Genomic DNA, 14,967 nt, shown 5'->3' with positions numbered 1-14,967 from the left:
TCAGCCTGTGATGTATATGTGTGTGATTTTTCAGCATGTGATGTATGTGTGTTTGATATTTCAGCCTGTGATATATATGTGTGTGATATTTCAGCTTGTGATATATATATGTGAGTGATATTTCAGCCTGCAGTGCTGGACAATCTGGTGAGTTCCATGAAGTACGTGCTGACGGGGATGGGACTGCTGCGCATCAATCTGGAGAATCCCAAGAACAGGGCAAGTGGATGAGCCTAGATCTGGGAAAACGGGGCTTAATGCATGTGCGTAAAGTAATGTCCCAGATTAGCATGTGCACTCTGCAAAATCTAATTAGGGACAACACCCTCCGCTTTTGTTTGTTTTTTTGTTGAAAGGAAATCTCTTTTGAGTGAAAATACAGTGAAAGCAGAAAGTGTTGTCCTTGCTAGTCTGGGAAACTACTTGTTCTCCTATGCAGACGACCAGTTATACAGAGCGCGGCTCATATGTAGCAAAAGCATTGTGTGGCTGGTCTCAACAAGCCTATCTTGTCATTGTGAGGCTGGTCTCAACAAGCCTATCTTGTCATTGTGAGGCTGGTCTCAACAAGCCTATCTTGTCATTGTGTGGCTGGTCTCAACAAGCCTATCTTGTCATTGTGAGGCTGGTCTCAACAAACCTATCTTGTCATTGTGTGGCTGGTCTCAACAAGCCTATCTTGTCATTGTGTGGCTGGTCTCAACAAGCCTATCTTGTCATTGTGAGGCTGGTCTCAACAAGCCTATCTTGTCATTGTGTGGCTGGTCTCAACAAGCCTATCTTGTCATTGTGAGGCTGGTCTCAACAAGCCTATCTTGTCATTGTGTGGCTGGTCTCAACAAGCCTATCTTGTCATTGTGAGGCTGGTCTCAACAAACCTATCTTGTCATTGTGTGGCTGGTCTCAACAAGCCTATCTTGTCGTTGTGTGGCTGGTCTCAACAAGCCTATCTTGTCATTGTGTGGCTGGTCTCAACAAACCTATCTTGTCATTGTATGGCTGGTCTCAACAAGCCTATCTTGTCATTGTGTGGCTGGTCTCAACAAGCCTATCTTGTCATTGTGAGGCTGGTCTCAACAAGCCTATCTTGTCATTGTGAGGCTGGTCTCAACAAGCCTATCTTGTCATTGTGAGGCTGGTCTCAACAAGCCTATCTTGTCATTGTGTGGCTGGTCTCAACAAGCCTATCTTGTCATTGTGAGGCTGGTCTCAACAAGCCTATCTTGTCATTGTGAGGCTGGTCTCAACATGCCTATCTTGTCACAGCATTGTGTGGCTGGTCTCAACAAGCCTATCTTGTCACAGCATTGTGTGGCTGGTCTCAACAAACCTATCTTGTCACAGCATTGTGTGGCTGGTCTCAACAAACCTATCTTGTCACAGCATTGTGTGGCTGGTCTCAACAAACCTATCTTGTCACAGCATTGTGTGGCTGGTCTCAACAAGCCTATCTTGTCATTGTGTGGCTGGTCTCAACAAGCCTATCTTGTCATTGTGTGGCTGGTCTCAACAAGCCTATCTTGTCATTGTGTGGCTGGTCTCAACAAGCCTATCTTGTCATTGTGAGGCTGGTCTCAACAAGCCTATCTTGTCATTGTGTGGCTGGTCTCAACAAGCCTATCTTGTCATTGTGAGGCTGGTCTCAACAAGCCTATCTTGTCATTGTGTGGCTGGTCTCAACAAGCCTATCTTGTCATTGTGAGGCTGGTCTCAACAAACCTGTCTTGTCATTGTGTGGCTGGTCTCAACAAGCCTATCTTGTCATTGTGTGGCTGGTCTCAACAAGCCTATCTTGTCATTGTGTGGCTGGTCTCAACAAACCTATCTTGTCATTGTGTGGCTGGTCTCAACAAGCCTATCTTGTCATTGTGTGGCTGGTCTCAACAAGCCTATCTTGTCATTGTGAGGCTGGTCTCAACAAGCCTATCTTGTCATTGTGTGGCTGGTCTCAACAAGCCTATCTTGTCATTGTGTGGCTGGTCTCAACAAGCCTATCTTGTCATTGTGAGGCTGGTCTCAACAAGCCTATCTTGTCATTGTGAGGCTGGTCTCAACAAGCCTATCTTGTCACAGCATTGTGTGGCTGGTCTCAACAAGCCTATCTTGTCACAGCATTGTGTGGCTGGTCTCAACAAACCTATCTTGTCACAGCATTGTGTGGCTGGTCTCAACAAACCTATCTTGTCACAGCATTGTGTGGCTGGTCTCAACAAACCTATCTTGTCACAGCATTGTGTGGCTGGTCTCAACAAGCCTATCTTGTCATTGTGTGGCTGGTCTCAACAAGCCTATCTTGTCATTGTGTGGCTGGTCTCAACAAACCTATCTTGTCACAGCATTGTGTGGCTGGTCTCAACAAACCTATCTTGTCACAGCATTGTGTGGCTGGTCTCAACAAGCCTATCTTGTCATTGTGTGGCTGGTCTCAACAAACCTATCTTGTCATTGTGTGGCTGGTCTCAACAAGACTATCTTGTCATTGTGTGACTTGTCTCAACAAGCCTACCCCTGCGAAATGTTGTTCTGCAGTTCACGAATAATTCGTGAACAGTTCATGAACTGTTCGTGAACTGAGTTCATGAACTGTTCATGAATAGTTTGTGAACAGAAAATGAGCCACGTCTGTGAAAAGTTCTTGAAATTTTAGTTCATGAACTGTTCATGAACACTAATGGCATGAAGTGTTCATGAAATATTCTTGAAACCTTATGGCATGAAGTGTTCATGAACTATTCTTGAACCCTTATGGCATGAAGTGTTCATGAACTATTCTTGAACCCGTGTGGCATGAAGTGTTCATGAACTATTCTTGAACCATTATGGCATGAAATGTTCATGAACTATTCATGAACATCAATGGCATGAAGTGTTCTTGAACAGTTCATGAACAACACAATTCTTAAAAAATTCTTCAGGGTTTTGCTGTTCACGAACAGTTCATGAACATTTTCCTTATATTTTTCAATGGCTCATTTTCTGTTCACGAACTGTAAGTGAATAGTTCATGAACCATAGTTCTTCAAGAGTTCATGAACTGAGGTGGCATGAAGTGTTCATGAACTATTCATGAACAAGAATTTGTCAATTTATGCAAAGGTTATCATAAGTGTTACTAAAGCTCAACAGGTCAGGGTAAGAAGAAACAAGTCTTGTATTAGCACTTAACATATTGATAGCAACATATAACAATAATTTAAATATAACACTAATAACTGAGATACAAGTGGTTTGATAATACTCTTTAAATTTCATAATACAACTTTGCACTATATGTTCATGAATAATTCATGTATTGAAAAGATTATGAATAGTCTCATTTTCAGTTCAAGAATCATTTACTAATCAATGGTTTCCCTGAAATGGTAACACTTACAGTGCCAAAGAACTTGAAATGGAACCAATGGCTGATCAGTTCAGCCGGTAATTTATTAAAGACTTACATTTTCAAATATAACATAAACCATGTGCCTTCCGTTTCAACTTCCTGTGCACACAATATTCTTTCTTTGTAAAAACAGCAATGCAATGTACATTGAGTTCTTGATATCATCTTAAACTGTTCTTGAAATAAGATGTCCTTAAAACGTTCTTAAACTTGTCTTTTAAGTCTTCCAAGAACAATGACAGATCCTTTTAAGAACATATTGGATTCTTAAAAAGTCCATCATACGTTCAAAAACATTGTGTAGACCTGTTTAAGAACATCAGAAGGAAACATGTTGTTCAAAAAAGTTCTTAAAGTGTTCAAGAATAGTTTAAGAATCATTCAAGAACAGGAAAGGTCCTTAAAAAGTTATTGAAGTGTTCCTGGATGCAGTTCTTGAACAGTTCTTGTACAAATGTTCTTAAAATTCTCTAGAACAGGTCAAGAACTCTAACTTACAGTGATGAAAGTACTATGCATATTCATACTAACTTCACAGGTTTCACAAATCTACAAGATTTGTATGCTAGACATTTCAATATTACTTTCAAAAATATGTATGAAACATCTAGCACAAAGGAATTCATGAATTATTCATGATGGATCCTTAAAGTCTGTCTCAGAAAAGTCATTAGAAATACTTGTGCATGAAATGTTCATCACTAAGTATTTATGGTTAGATGAAGAACTGTTCATGAACTTTGAAATGTTCAACAATAATTCATAAACAGTTCATGAACATGTCTTAAGAACAGTTCATGTCCAAAAGTTCATGAACCAAGCTAAGGAACTTTTTCAGAACCGTTCATGAACAGTTCTTGATTGGCTTGAAGTGTTCATGAAATCATGAACAACATTTCGCCGGGGTATCTTGTCATTGTGTGGCTGGTCTCAACAAACCTATCTTGTCATTGTGTGGCTGGTCTCAACAAGCCTATCTTGTCATTGTGTGGCTGGTCTCAACAAGCCTATCTTGTCATTGTTTGGCTGGTCTCAACAAGCCTATCTTGTCATTGTGTGGCTGGTCTCAACAAGCCTATCTTGTCATTATGAGGCTGGTCTCAACAAGCCTATCTTGTCATTGTGTGGCTGGTCTCAACAAGTCTATCTTGTCAATATGTGGCTGGTCTCAACAAACCTGTCTTGTCATTGTGTGGCTGGTCTCAACAAGCATATCTTGTCATTGTGTGGCTGGTCTCAACAAGCCTATCTTGTCATTGTGTGGCTGGTCTCAACAAGCCAATTTGTCATTGTGTGGCTGGTCTCAACAAGCCTATCTTGTCATTGTGTGGCTTGTCTCAACAAGCCTATCTTGTCATTGTGTGGCTGGTCTCAACAAGCCTATCTTGTCATTGTGTGGCTGGTCTCAACAAGCCTATCTTGTCATTGTGTGGCTGGTCTCAACAAGCCTATCTTGTCCTTGTGTGGCTGGTCTCAACAAGCCTATCTTGTCATTGTTTGGCTGGTCTCAACAAGCCCATCTTGTCATTGTGTGGCTGGTCTCAACAAGCCTATCTTGTCATTGTGAGGCTGGTCTCAACAAGCCTATCTTGTCATTGTGAGGCTGGTCTCAACAAGCCTATCTTGTCATTGTGTGGCTGGTCTCAACAAGCCTATCTTGTCATTGTGAGGCTGGTCTCAACAAACCTATCTTGTCATTGTGTGGCTGGTCTCAACAAGCCTATCTTGTCATTGTGTGGCTGGTCTCAACAAGCATATCTTGTCATTGTGTGGCTGGCCTCAACAAGCCTATCTTGGCATTGTGTGGCTGGTTTCAACAAGCCTATCTTGTCATTGTGTGGCTGGTCTCAACAAACCTATCTTGTCATTGTGTGGCTGGTCTCAACAAGCCTATCTTGTCATTGTGTGGCTGGTTTCAACAAGCCTATCTTGTCATTGTGTGGCTGGTCTCAGCAAGCCTATCTTGTCATTGTGTGGCTGGTCTCAACAAGCCTATCTTGTCATTGTGTGGCTGACCTCAACAAACCTACCTTGTGTGGCTGGTCTCAACAAACCTATCTTGTGTGGCTGGTCTCAACAAACCTATCTTGTGTGGCTGGTCTCAACAAACATATCTTGTGTGGCTGGTCTCAACAAGCCTATCTTGTCATTGTGTGGCTGGTCTCAACAAACCTATCTTGTGTGGCTGGTCTCAACAAACCTATCTTGTGTGGCTGGTCTCAACAAACCTATCTTGTGTGGCTGGTCTCAACAAACATATCTTGTGTGGCTGGTCTCAACAAGCCTATCTTGTCATTGTGTGGCTGGTCTCAACAAACCTATCTTGTGTGGCTGGTCGCAACAAACATATCTTGTGTGGCTGGTCTCAACAAGCCTATCTTGTCATTGTGTGTCTGATCTCAACAAACCTATCTTGTCATTGTGTGGCTGGTCTCAACAAACCTATCTTGTGTGGCTGGTCTCAACAAACATATCTTGTGTGGCTGGTCTCAACAAACATATCTTGTGTGGCTGGTCTCAACAAACATATCTTGTGTGACTGGTCTCAACAAACATATCTTGTGTGGCTGGTCTCAACAAACATATCTTGTGTGGCTGGTCTCAACAAACATATCTTGTGTGGCTGGTCTCAACAAACATGTCTTGTGTTGCTGGTCTCAACAAACATATCGTGTGTGGCTGGTCTCAACAAACATATCTTGTGTGGCTTGTCTCAACAAACATATCTTGTGTGGCTGGTCTCAACAAACATATCTTGTGTGGCTTGTCTCAACAAACAAATCTTGTGTGGCTGGTCTCAACAAACATATCTTGTGTGGCTGGTCTCAACAAACATATCTTGTATGGCTGGTCTCAGCAAACATATCTTGTGTGGCTGGTCTCAACAAACATATCTTGTGTGGCTGGTCTCAACAAACATATCTTGTGTGGCTGGTCTCAACAAACATATCTTGTGTGGCTGGTCTCAACAAACATATCTTGTGTGGCTGGTCTCAACAAACATATCTTGTGTGGCTGGTCTCAACAAACATATCTTGTGTGGCTGGTCTCAACAAACATACCTTGTGTGGCTGGTCTCAACAAACATACCTTTTGTGGCTGGTCTCAACAAACATATCTTGTGTGGCTGGTCTCAACAAACATATCTTGTGTGGGTGGTCTCAACAAACATATCTTGTGTGGCTGGTCTCAACAAACATATCTTTTGTGGCTGGTCTCAACAAACATATCTTGTGTGGCTGGTCTCAACAAACATTGTGTGGCTGGTCTCAACAAACATATCTTGTGTGGCTGGTCTCAACAAACATATCTTGTGTGGCTGGTCTCAACAAACATTGTGTGGCTGGTCGCAACAAACATTGTGTGGCTGGTCTCAACAAACATTGTGTGGCTGGTCTCAACAAACATTGTGTGGCTGGTCTCAACAAACATTGTGAGGCTGGTCTCAACGAACATTGTGTTGCTGGTCTCAACAAACATTGTGTGGCTGGTCTCAACAAACATTGTGTGGCTGGTCTCAACAAACATTGTGTGGATGGTCTCAACAAACATTGTGTGGCTGGTCTCAACAAACATTGTGTGGCTGGTCTCAACAAACATTGTGTGGCTGGTCTCAACAAACATTGTGTGGTTGGTCTCAACAAACATTGTGTGGCTGGTCTCAACAAACATTGTGTGGCTGGTCTCAACAAACATCGTGTGGCTGGTCTCAACAAACATTGTGTGGCTGGTCTCAACAAACATTGTGTGGCTGATCTCAACAAACATTGTGTGGCTGGTCTCAACAAACATTGTGTGGCTGGTCTCAACAAACATTGTGTGGTTGGTCTCAACAAACATTGTGTGGCTGGTCTCAACAAACATTGTGTGGCTGGTCTCAACAAACATTGTGTGGCTGGTCTCAACAAACATTGTGTGGCTGGTCTCAACAAACATTGTGTGGCTGGTCTCAACAAACATTGTGTGGCTGGTCTCAACAAACATTGTGTGGCTGGTCTCAACGAACATTTTGTGGCTGGTCTTAACAAATATTGTGTGGCTGGTGTCAACAAATATTGTGTGGCTGGTCTGAACAAACATTGTGTGGCTGGTCTCAACAAACATTGTGTGGCTGGTTTCAACAAAATCTTGTCACAGAAATGTTGTGTGGCTGGTCTCAACAAACCTATCTTGTCACAGAAATGTTGTGTGGCTGGTCTCAACAAACCTATCTTATCACAGAAATGTTGTGTGGCTGGTCTCAACAAACATATCTTGTCACAGAAATGTTGTGTGGCTGGTCTCAACAAACCTATCTTGTCACAGAAATGTTGTGTGGCTGGTCTCAACAAAAATTTCTTGTCACAGAAATGTTGTGTGGCTGGTCGCAACAAACCTATCTTGTCACAGAAATATTCCCTGAGGGACCAGGCTCTAGAACTGTAATTTAAATGTTTTTGTCTCACAGATATTGAAGGAAGTTTTAAATAAATACAAAAGTTTTTTTTACAAATGATTTCAGTCCTTTACATTTTTATGTTAAGTTATTATTAAAATGTGTTGAAATGTTTTATAAATATTTTGAAAACAATGCATGGAGCAATTAATTAAAATAAAATAAGCACTGCTTCATGATTAAATGTAAAAAGGGGTTATTTCTTTTTGCATAATACTTGTTAGACTTATGCTTGCATGCAATTCATCTTGAAATCTAAAATTATATGGTTTAAACAAGCCTCTTTAATAAGTAAATATAACAGATCAAACATGTTTTAGTTAAACCTAAGATAGAGGTTGCCATGGCGTAGAGGACATGTATGTCTGCCATGCTACCAGGAGATCATGGGTTGATCCTAACTGTGGGAGCATTCTCTAGATCTTCCCCATAGACACTCATCACTTGTTCTTTCCAGGCAACAGACTCATAGCATTTCAATAAGCCTAAAGCTTCCAATGCAATAAAACTTTAATGAATACAGTGTATGTTTAAACTCAATCAATATATAAAAGATCAAACATGTCAGTTAAACCGAAGTTATTGTTTTGCAGATTCATGCTCAAGTGATTCTGACATGTGAGAACAGTTTTGACCACAACAAGAACATGCTTCCTGACGTTGGTCGGGCCCTAAAGTACCTCTGGCATGACAAGGGGATCCGAGCAGCCGTTGCCAGGGGTTACGAATATGAGCTCAATGACTCCGCTATCTAGTAAGTATGCCGTTATGCATTTGCACATAGTGTTGTCCCAGATACGCCTGTGCTGACTGCTTTTATAGATTTTTTTCCCTTAAAGGAAGCTTTTGTGCTTAATTATTGGGTTTTAAACCTGAGAAGAAGGTTAAGCATTCAATTTTTAAATCTACTTTTTTAATCTGAAACAATCTCACAGTCAGAAATTTACCCCGGTACATTCACATTATTTTTACTTGCTGATTGTTTTGCTATTTTGTTCATGTAGTTTAGCGTATATAGTATTTCTATCCAGTTAACATTGTCTTATCATATTGTATAAACTTAACTGTTAACAGTAAGTGCATATTGTATAGACTTTACTGTTAACAGTAAGAACATATTGTGTAGACTTAACTGTTAACAGTAAGAACATATTGTGTAGACTTAACTGTTAACAGTAAGAAAATTTTGTGTAGACTTACCTGTTAACAGTAAAAACATATTGTGTAGACTTAACTGTTAACAGTAAGAACATATTGTGTAGACTTAACTGTTAACATTAAGAACATATTGTGTAGACTGAACTGTTAACAGTAAGAACATATTGTGTAGACTGAACTGTTAGCATTAAGAACATATTGTGTAGACGTGTAGACTAAACTGTTTACAGTAAGAACATATTGTATAGACTAAAATGTTAACAGTAAGAACATTTTGTGTAGACTTACCTGTTAACAGTATAAAGAACATTTTGTGTAGACTTAACTGTTAACAGTAAGAACATTTTGTGTAGACTTAACTGTTAACAGTTAGTACATTTTGTGTAGACTTAACTGTTAACAGTGAGTACATTTTGTATAGACTAAAATGTTAAAAGGGGCCTTTTCACGTTTTGGTAAATTGACAAAATTTTAAAAAGTTGTTTCAGATTCGCAAATTTTCGTTTTAGTTATGATATTTGTGAGTAAACAGTAATACAGAATATTTACAATGCTTTAAATTATCCATTATATGCATCTTTTAACGATTTGAAAACCTGAAAATTATAAAGCGTTGCAACGCGAAACGATTGAATAATTTGGAAAGTTCTGTTGTTGTATTTTGTGAAACTACAAGAATTGCTTAGGTTACTTTTTTTTCTTTTTTTAATTGTATTCTTGTTTTTTTACTGGAGATTTTTTGGTCCAATGTTTAAGTTTATCAATATAAAGCATTTAATGACAAACTTCAATACGTGCTAAAATCTGTGAAAAGGCCCCTTTAACACAATATGCATATTTTATAGACTTAACTGTTAACAGTTAGTGCATATTTCAGAAAAGGGAATGATACAGACATGCAGATATGTTGTTTTGTTGACAGCTATTTTGAGAACATGGATCGTATCTGTTCATTGATGTTCATTCCCACCCCTCGTGACGTCCTGAGAGCCAGGGTGAGAACTACCAGCGTCATTGAGACATGCTTCCAGATGAAGGGATGTCTTATTAGGTGAGACACCAGGTGACTTTGAAAGAAATACAAGTGAGTCATGCTCTGGGAAAATGGGGCTTAATGCATGAACCTAACGTGTTGTCCCAGATTCGCCTGCGAAGTCTGCAAAGGCTAATCAGGGGCGACACTCTATGCTTCTTTGGTATTTTTCTGTTAAAGGATGTCTCTTCTTAGGAAAAATCCAGTTAAGGCAAAAAGTGTTGTCCCTGATTAGCCTGTGCTGAATGCCCATGCTTACCTGGCATGACACTGTGTGCACATTCATTAAGCCCTTTATTCTAAAAGCTCAGCTCAACTCTAAGGAAAACATTGATTCCTAAATAATTATTAAGACTTACACACAGATTTACAAATTTCAATAACAAAACAACGTGGCATACATTTTTAACAGAAGAAACTAAAAGAATAACATATATGTTACAATTATACAAGTTATTGTGTACAGTTTTATTTATTTGTATTCATCAGAAGAAACTATTAAGCAAACATTGTTATTCTCACACTAGAAGATGGAACAATTTAGGTTTTTGGTTCAATGGTGATCTTCAAAAAATCTGTGATTGAAGTGTCTTAAAACTCTTGAATTATTTAAATTAGGTGTAAAAATGAAGTAATTAAATTCACTTATCTTAAAATTCAGTTTGGTGTGTTTATAACTTCTGTTACGTAGTACAGAGAATGACCTGTTTTAATGCAAGTGATTTCTCTCTTTTTGCCATGCTATACACTCATGATTTGTTTAGCCTTGTTCTGGGAAAACAGGGCTAAATGCATGTACACAAAGTGTTGTCCCAGATTAGCCTGTGCAGTCGGCACAGGCATACCAGGGACAGCACTGATCGCTTTTAGGAAATTATTTGTTTAAAGGGACTCTCTAAAAAAGAAATCTAGTTTAGGCGGAAAGTGTTGTCCCTTATTAGCCTGTGTGATCTGCACAGGCTAATTGGGGACTACACTTTTGGCAGATGGATAAAGACTCATTTCAAAGAGCGAGGCTTATTGTTGTCAGTTGTAAGTCCCCTAACAGACAGTGCTGTCGACCTGGACTCTGGGGATCTCTTGTAAAGCACAGAAGCCTTGTGTCTGTCAGTTGGGGACTAGTTTGTTGACAGGCATCAACTTATAATAGACATTGACTGCCTAGAAGTGTGTCACACTAAATGTACATCTTAGAGTGTTGAATGAAAATGAGTTAGGCATAGAAGAACACACAGCTTTTTGTTATAATTAATTAATCCATTTAATAAATGAATTAATGGTATGATGTAATTTATATTATGTATGTTTTGAAATAATCTCATGATAAACAAGAGATGTGTTTGTCAGAAGCACAATGCCCCCTTCTGCGCCGCTTTGAATTATAATTTTTTTTATTTGGCAGGTACATATAATTATCTCCCTTTGATGCTTATTACTTCCCTTGGATTTGTTTATTTGACCTTTGACCTTGAAGGATGACCTTGACCATTCAAAATGTGCAGCTCCATGAGATACACATGCATGCCAAATATAAAATGTCTATCTGAAGCGACATAGAAGTTATGAGCATTTTTCGAAACTTAAACACAAAACCTAAATGCAAAGTGTGACGGAAAGACGGGCAGACAGACGGACGGATGGACGGTCCAATCACTATATGCCCTCCTTCGGGGGCATAAATATTGTTTAACTGTTAGGAATTAAAAATGATTACCAAAACACTCATTTTGTCATTCAATGTAATTCAATTCTGCATTTTCCTTTCTTAAAACAATTAAGTGTGTTTTAATTTAAGAACAACAAGTTATAACTGTCCATTTACATAAATATAGTATTTTGTGAATGGATGAGTAATTCATAAATCCATTCCTTAATGAATTCCTTAATAATATGACCGTCGCTTTGGGAAAACATTGTTTGAGGCATGTGCTTAAAGTGTCATCCCTGTGCAGTCAGCATATAAGAGACAAAACATTCTACTTTTATTGTATTTTTTGTTTAAAGGAAGTCTCTTCTTAGCAAAAATACAGTTAAGACAGAAAGTGCACAGTCTTATCTGGGACAACACTTTAGACACATGCATTAAGCTCTGTATTCCCAGAGTGGGCTCATTCTTTGTTTGTCTTCAGATTGTTTGACGTTGGAGGTCAGAGATCAGAGCGGAGGAAGTGGATCACGTGTTTTGACGACGTAAAGTCCGTGTTGTTTGTATTGGCGCTAAGTGCCTACGACATGTGCCTTCTTGAAGATGCGAATGTGGTATGTAATACTGTAATACATGTAGTAAAAATATATATAATTAGCCTGTGTTGACTGCATAGGCTGATATGGGAGACACTTAATGCACAGGCATTAAACCCTGTTTTTCCAGAGCCAAGCTAATGTCTAATCTATGAATAGTTACATGTTTGATTTATCAGTCAATTGACACCAATGGTATTGCTTTGGAATTTATTTCATGTGAGTCAACAAAAATGTTAAAATTATTTTTATATGTATGTTATCAACTGAAAAATATTTGTTCAATGAAAACGAAAAGTTAATTTTGTTATGTTAAACAAGAGATCATGAAATCTTTCAGGTTTTGTTATTAGTTTAACAACACAAATTGTGTTCTTTGTCTCTAGAAAATTAAGCAAGTGTCTTGTGAAAAATAAGTTAATAAATAACATTCCTTGCTTAACTGTAAAGAATTCGCTTGAAATGATAACCTTATTACTAACCATTTAAACCTTAGCTATTGAAGTTTAAGTTATTTACTACATTCTTATTGCTGATACGCAGTTTGGTATTTAATGTAATTTACTTTGAGTTACCTTTGTTGTTTAATGTAAGTTATTTTGAGTTATCTTTCTTGTTTAGTGTTTAGTGTAACCTTTTTTGAGTTTTGTTTTACTTGTTTGTAATTACAGAACCGTCTGCAAGAAAGCTTGAAACTATTCCGGGGTATCTGCAATAACCGATTTTTCTATAAGTCTTCCATGGTATGTGTGCATTGAAGGCAGTATATTTAGTAAATGTACATATTACATTCCAACGTCTCATCAAGTATAAAAGTTCTTGGAAGGTGAAATGGTCATTAATTTTCAAGTTATTACAAATAAAGTTATTGAGTTATGGATAATTTGCAAATCATCATGAATTAAGTTAAAACATAAATTTGGCTTATTGGAGTAACATTATTGTTTTTGATTATTTTTTTTGTGTGAAATGTTTGTTATTTTAAAATCATTATATAAGATAATGTTATTTATCTCATAAAATATATCACCAATCTCTTTCTTTTTCAGATTTTGTTTTTAAACAAACTTGATCTCTTTCAAGACAAAATAAGATTTTCTGGGCGACATCTTCGATACTTTTTTCCAGACTATACAGGTATAACATAAGTTCTATGTAAAACATTGTACATTAATTTACTATTTATAGTTGCTTAGTATATTATCATAATATCTCTAATAAAAAATGAAAATAGCAATGCATGTTTATTATTGTATTTACTTATTGTGCCAGTAGTTTGTTAATAAACACAAATCACAAAATTTCATGGATTGATTGTGCATGTTGTTGTTGACTTCTCCAAACGAAGAACAATTGTTTGTGTTTAGGATCTGACTTGTGTTGTCTTTCAAACTTAAACCCAATAATGATGATGGTGATGGCAATGATGATGATGATAATGATAATTACCAGTGAACATTAAGGTCTAATTGGCCACTGTGCACTAGTGTATCTGTATTTAAAAAAAATCGACGAAACCAGGGAAGCTGGGGTAAATTTGACCTACTCTAGCTCAAAATTAAATATTTTCCCGTGATGGGTCACAGGGGCAGGTTAGCACATAAGGTAGTCGTGAAGACTCAGCAATAACCTGTAAATAAAGTCTGACATACACACACACACATGTCATTCAATAACACATTTGAGCTTTTTATGGGAAAAGCTAGCCTATAATGTATGGATAAAGTGTCGACCAAGATTAAACTCTGCATTCTGCCAATAAATAGTCATTTACATTTATCTAATATTGAATTTTCTTTTCTTCAATAGTTGTAAATGAGACGTCTCCCTCCATGAATTGCTTAACATACTGACATGTTTCTGTGTCCTCACTCACTGCAGGTCCAGACAAGGACGTTGACAGTGCGGCACGCTACATCCAGCAGCTGTTCCAGCAGCAGAACTCACTGCCTGGCAAGGTCATCTACCCACACTTTACCACGGCAACAGACACATCCAATATCCAGGTCGTCTTTCAGGTTGTCATGGACACGATTCTCAGAGAGAACCTGCGCCAGGCCTCTATATTGTGATAGGCCTCCAAATTATGACAGGCATCAGTATTGTGACAGGACTTCATATTGTAATAGTGGATAGACGTTCATCAATGCTGTTTGGATCCATGCAAGTCGCGCTCAGAGAAAACAGAGCTTAATGCATGTGTTAGAAGTGTCTTCCCAGATTAGCCTGCGCATTCCACACACGCACATGTGACACTGTGTGGTTAGATGGGCTGTCATGCATTCCACACACGCACATGTGACACTGTGTGGTTAGATGGGCTGTCACGCATTCCACACACGCACATGTGACACTGTGTGGTTAGATGGGCTGTCATTCCACACACGCACATGTGACACTGTGTGGTTAGATGGGCTGTCATGCATTCCACACACGCACATGTGACACTGTGTGGTTAGATGGGCTGTCATTCCACACACGCACATGTGACACTGTGTGGTTAGATGGGCTGTCACGCATTCCACACACACACATGTGACACTGTGTGGTTAGATGGGCTGTCACGCATTCCACACACGCACATGTGACACTGTGTGGTTAGATGGGCTGTCACGCATTCCACACACACACATGTGACACTGTGTGGTTAGATGGGCTGTCACGCATTCCACACACGCACATGTGACACTGTGTGGTTAGATGGGCTGTCACGCA

At 38.8% G+C, this 14,967-nt stretch overlaps 1 protein-coding gene across 1 annotated transcript in view; it reads left to right on the top strand.

Moving 5' to 3' along the window:
- The window catches only part of LOC127868909 (guanine nucleotide-binding protein G(o) subunit alpha-like), a 34,932-nt gene extending 20,166 nt beyond the window's left edge, over window positions 1-14,766 (top strand). The window contains exons 3-9 of the mRNA XM_052411061.1: window positions 127-219; window positions 8,414-8,574; window positions 9,901-10,029; window positions 12,141-12,270; window positions 12,924-12,995; window positions 13,302-13,389; window positions 14,134-14,766. Coding sequence (XP_052267021.1) covers window positions 127-219; window positions 8,414-8,574; window positions 9,901-10,029; window positions 12,141-12,270; window positions 12,924-12,995; window positions 13,302-13,389; window positions 14,134-14,324 — 864 coding nt within the window. The 3' untranslated portion in view covers window positions 14,325-14,766. The remainder of the gene's footprint in view (window positions 1-126; window positions 220-8,413; window positions 8,575-9,900; window positions 10,030-12,140; window positions 12,271-12,923; window positions 12,996-13,301; window positions 13,390-14,133) is intronic.
- Window positions 14,767-14,967: the final 201 nt, after the last annotated feature.

The sequence above is a fragment of the Dreissena polymorpha genome, chromosome 2 (assembly GCF_020536995.1).
Source record: "Dreissena polymorpha isolate Duluth1 chromosome 2, UMN_Dpol_1.0, whole genome shotgun sequence".
NCBI lineage: Eukaryota > Metazoa > Mollusca > Bivalvia > Myida > Dreissenidae > Dreissena > Dreissena polymorpha.
This window is presented reverse-complemented; position numbering and strand designations above follow the sequence as displayed.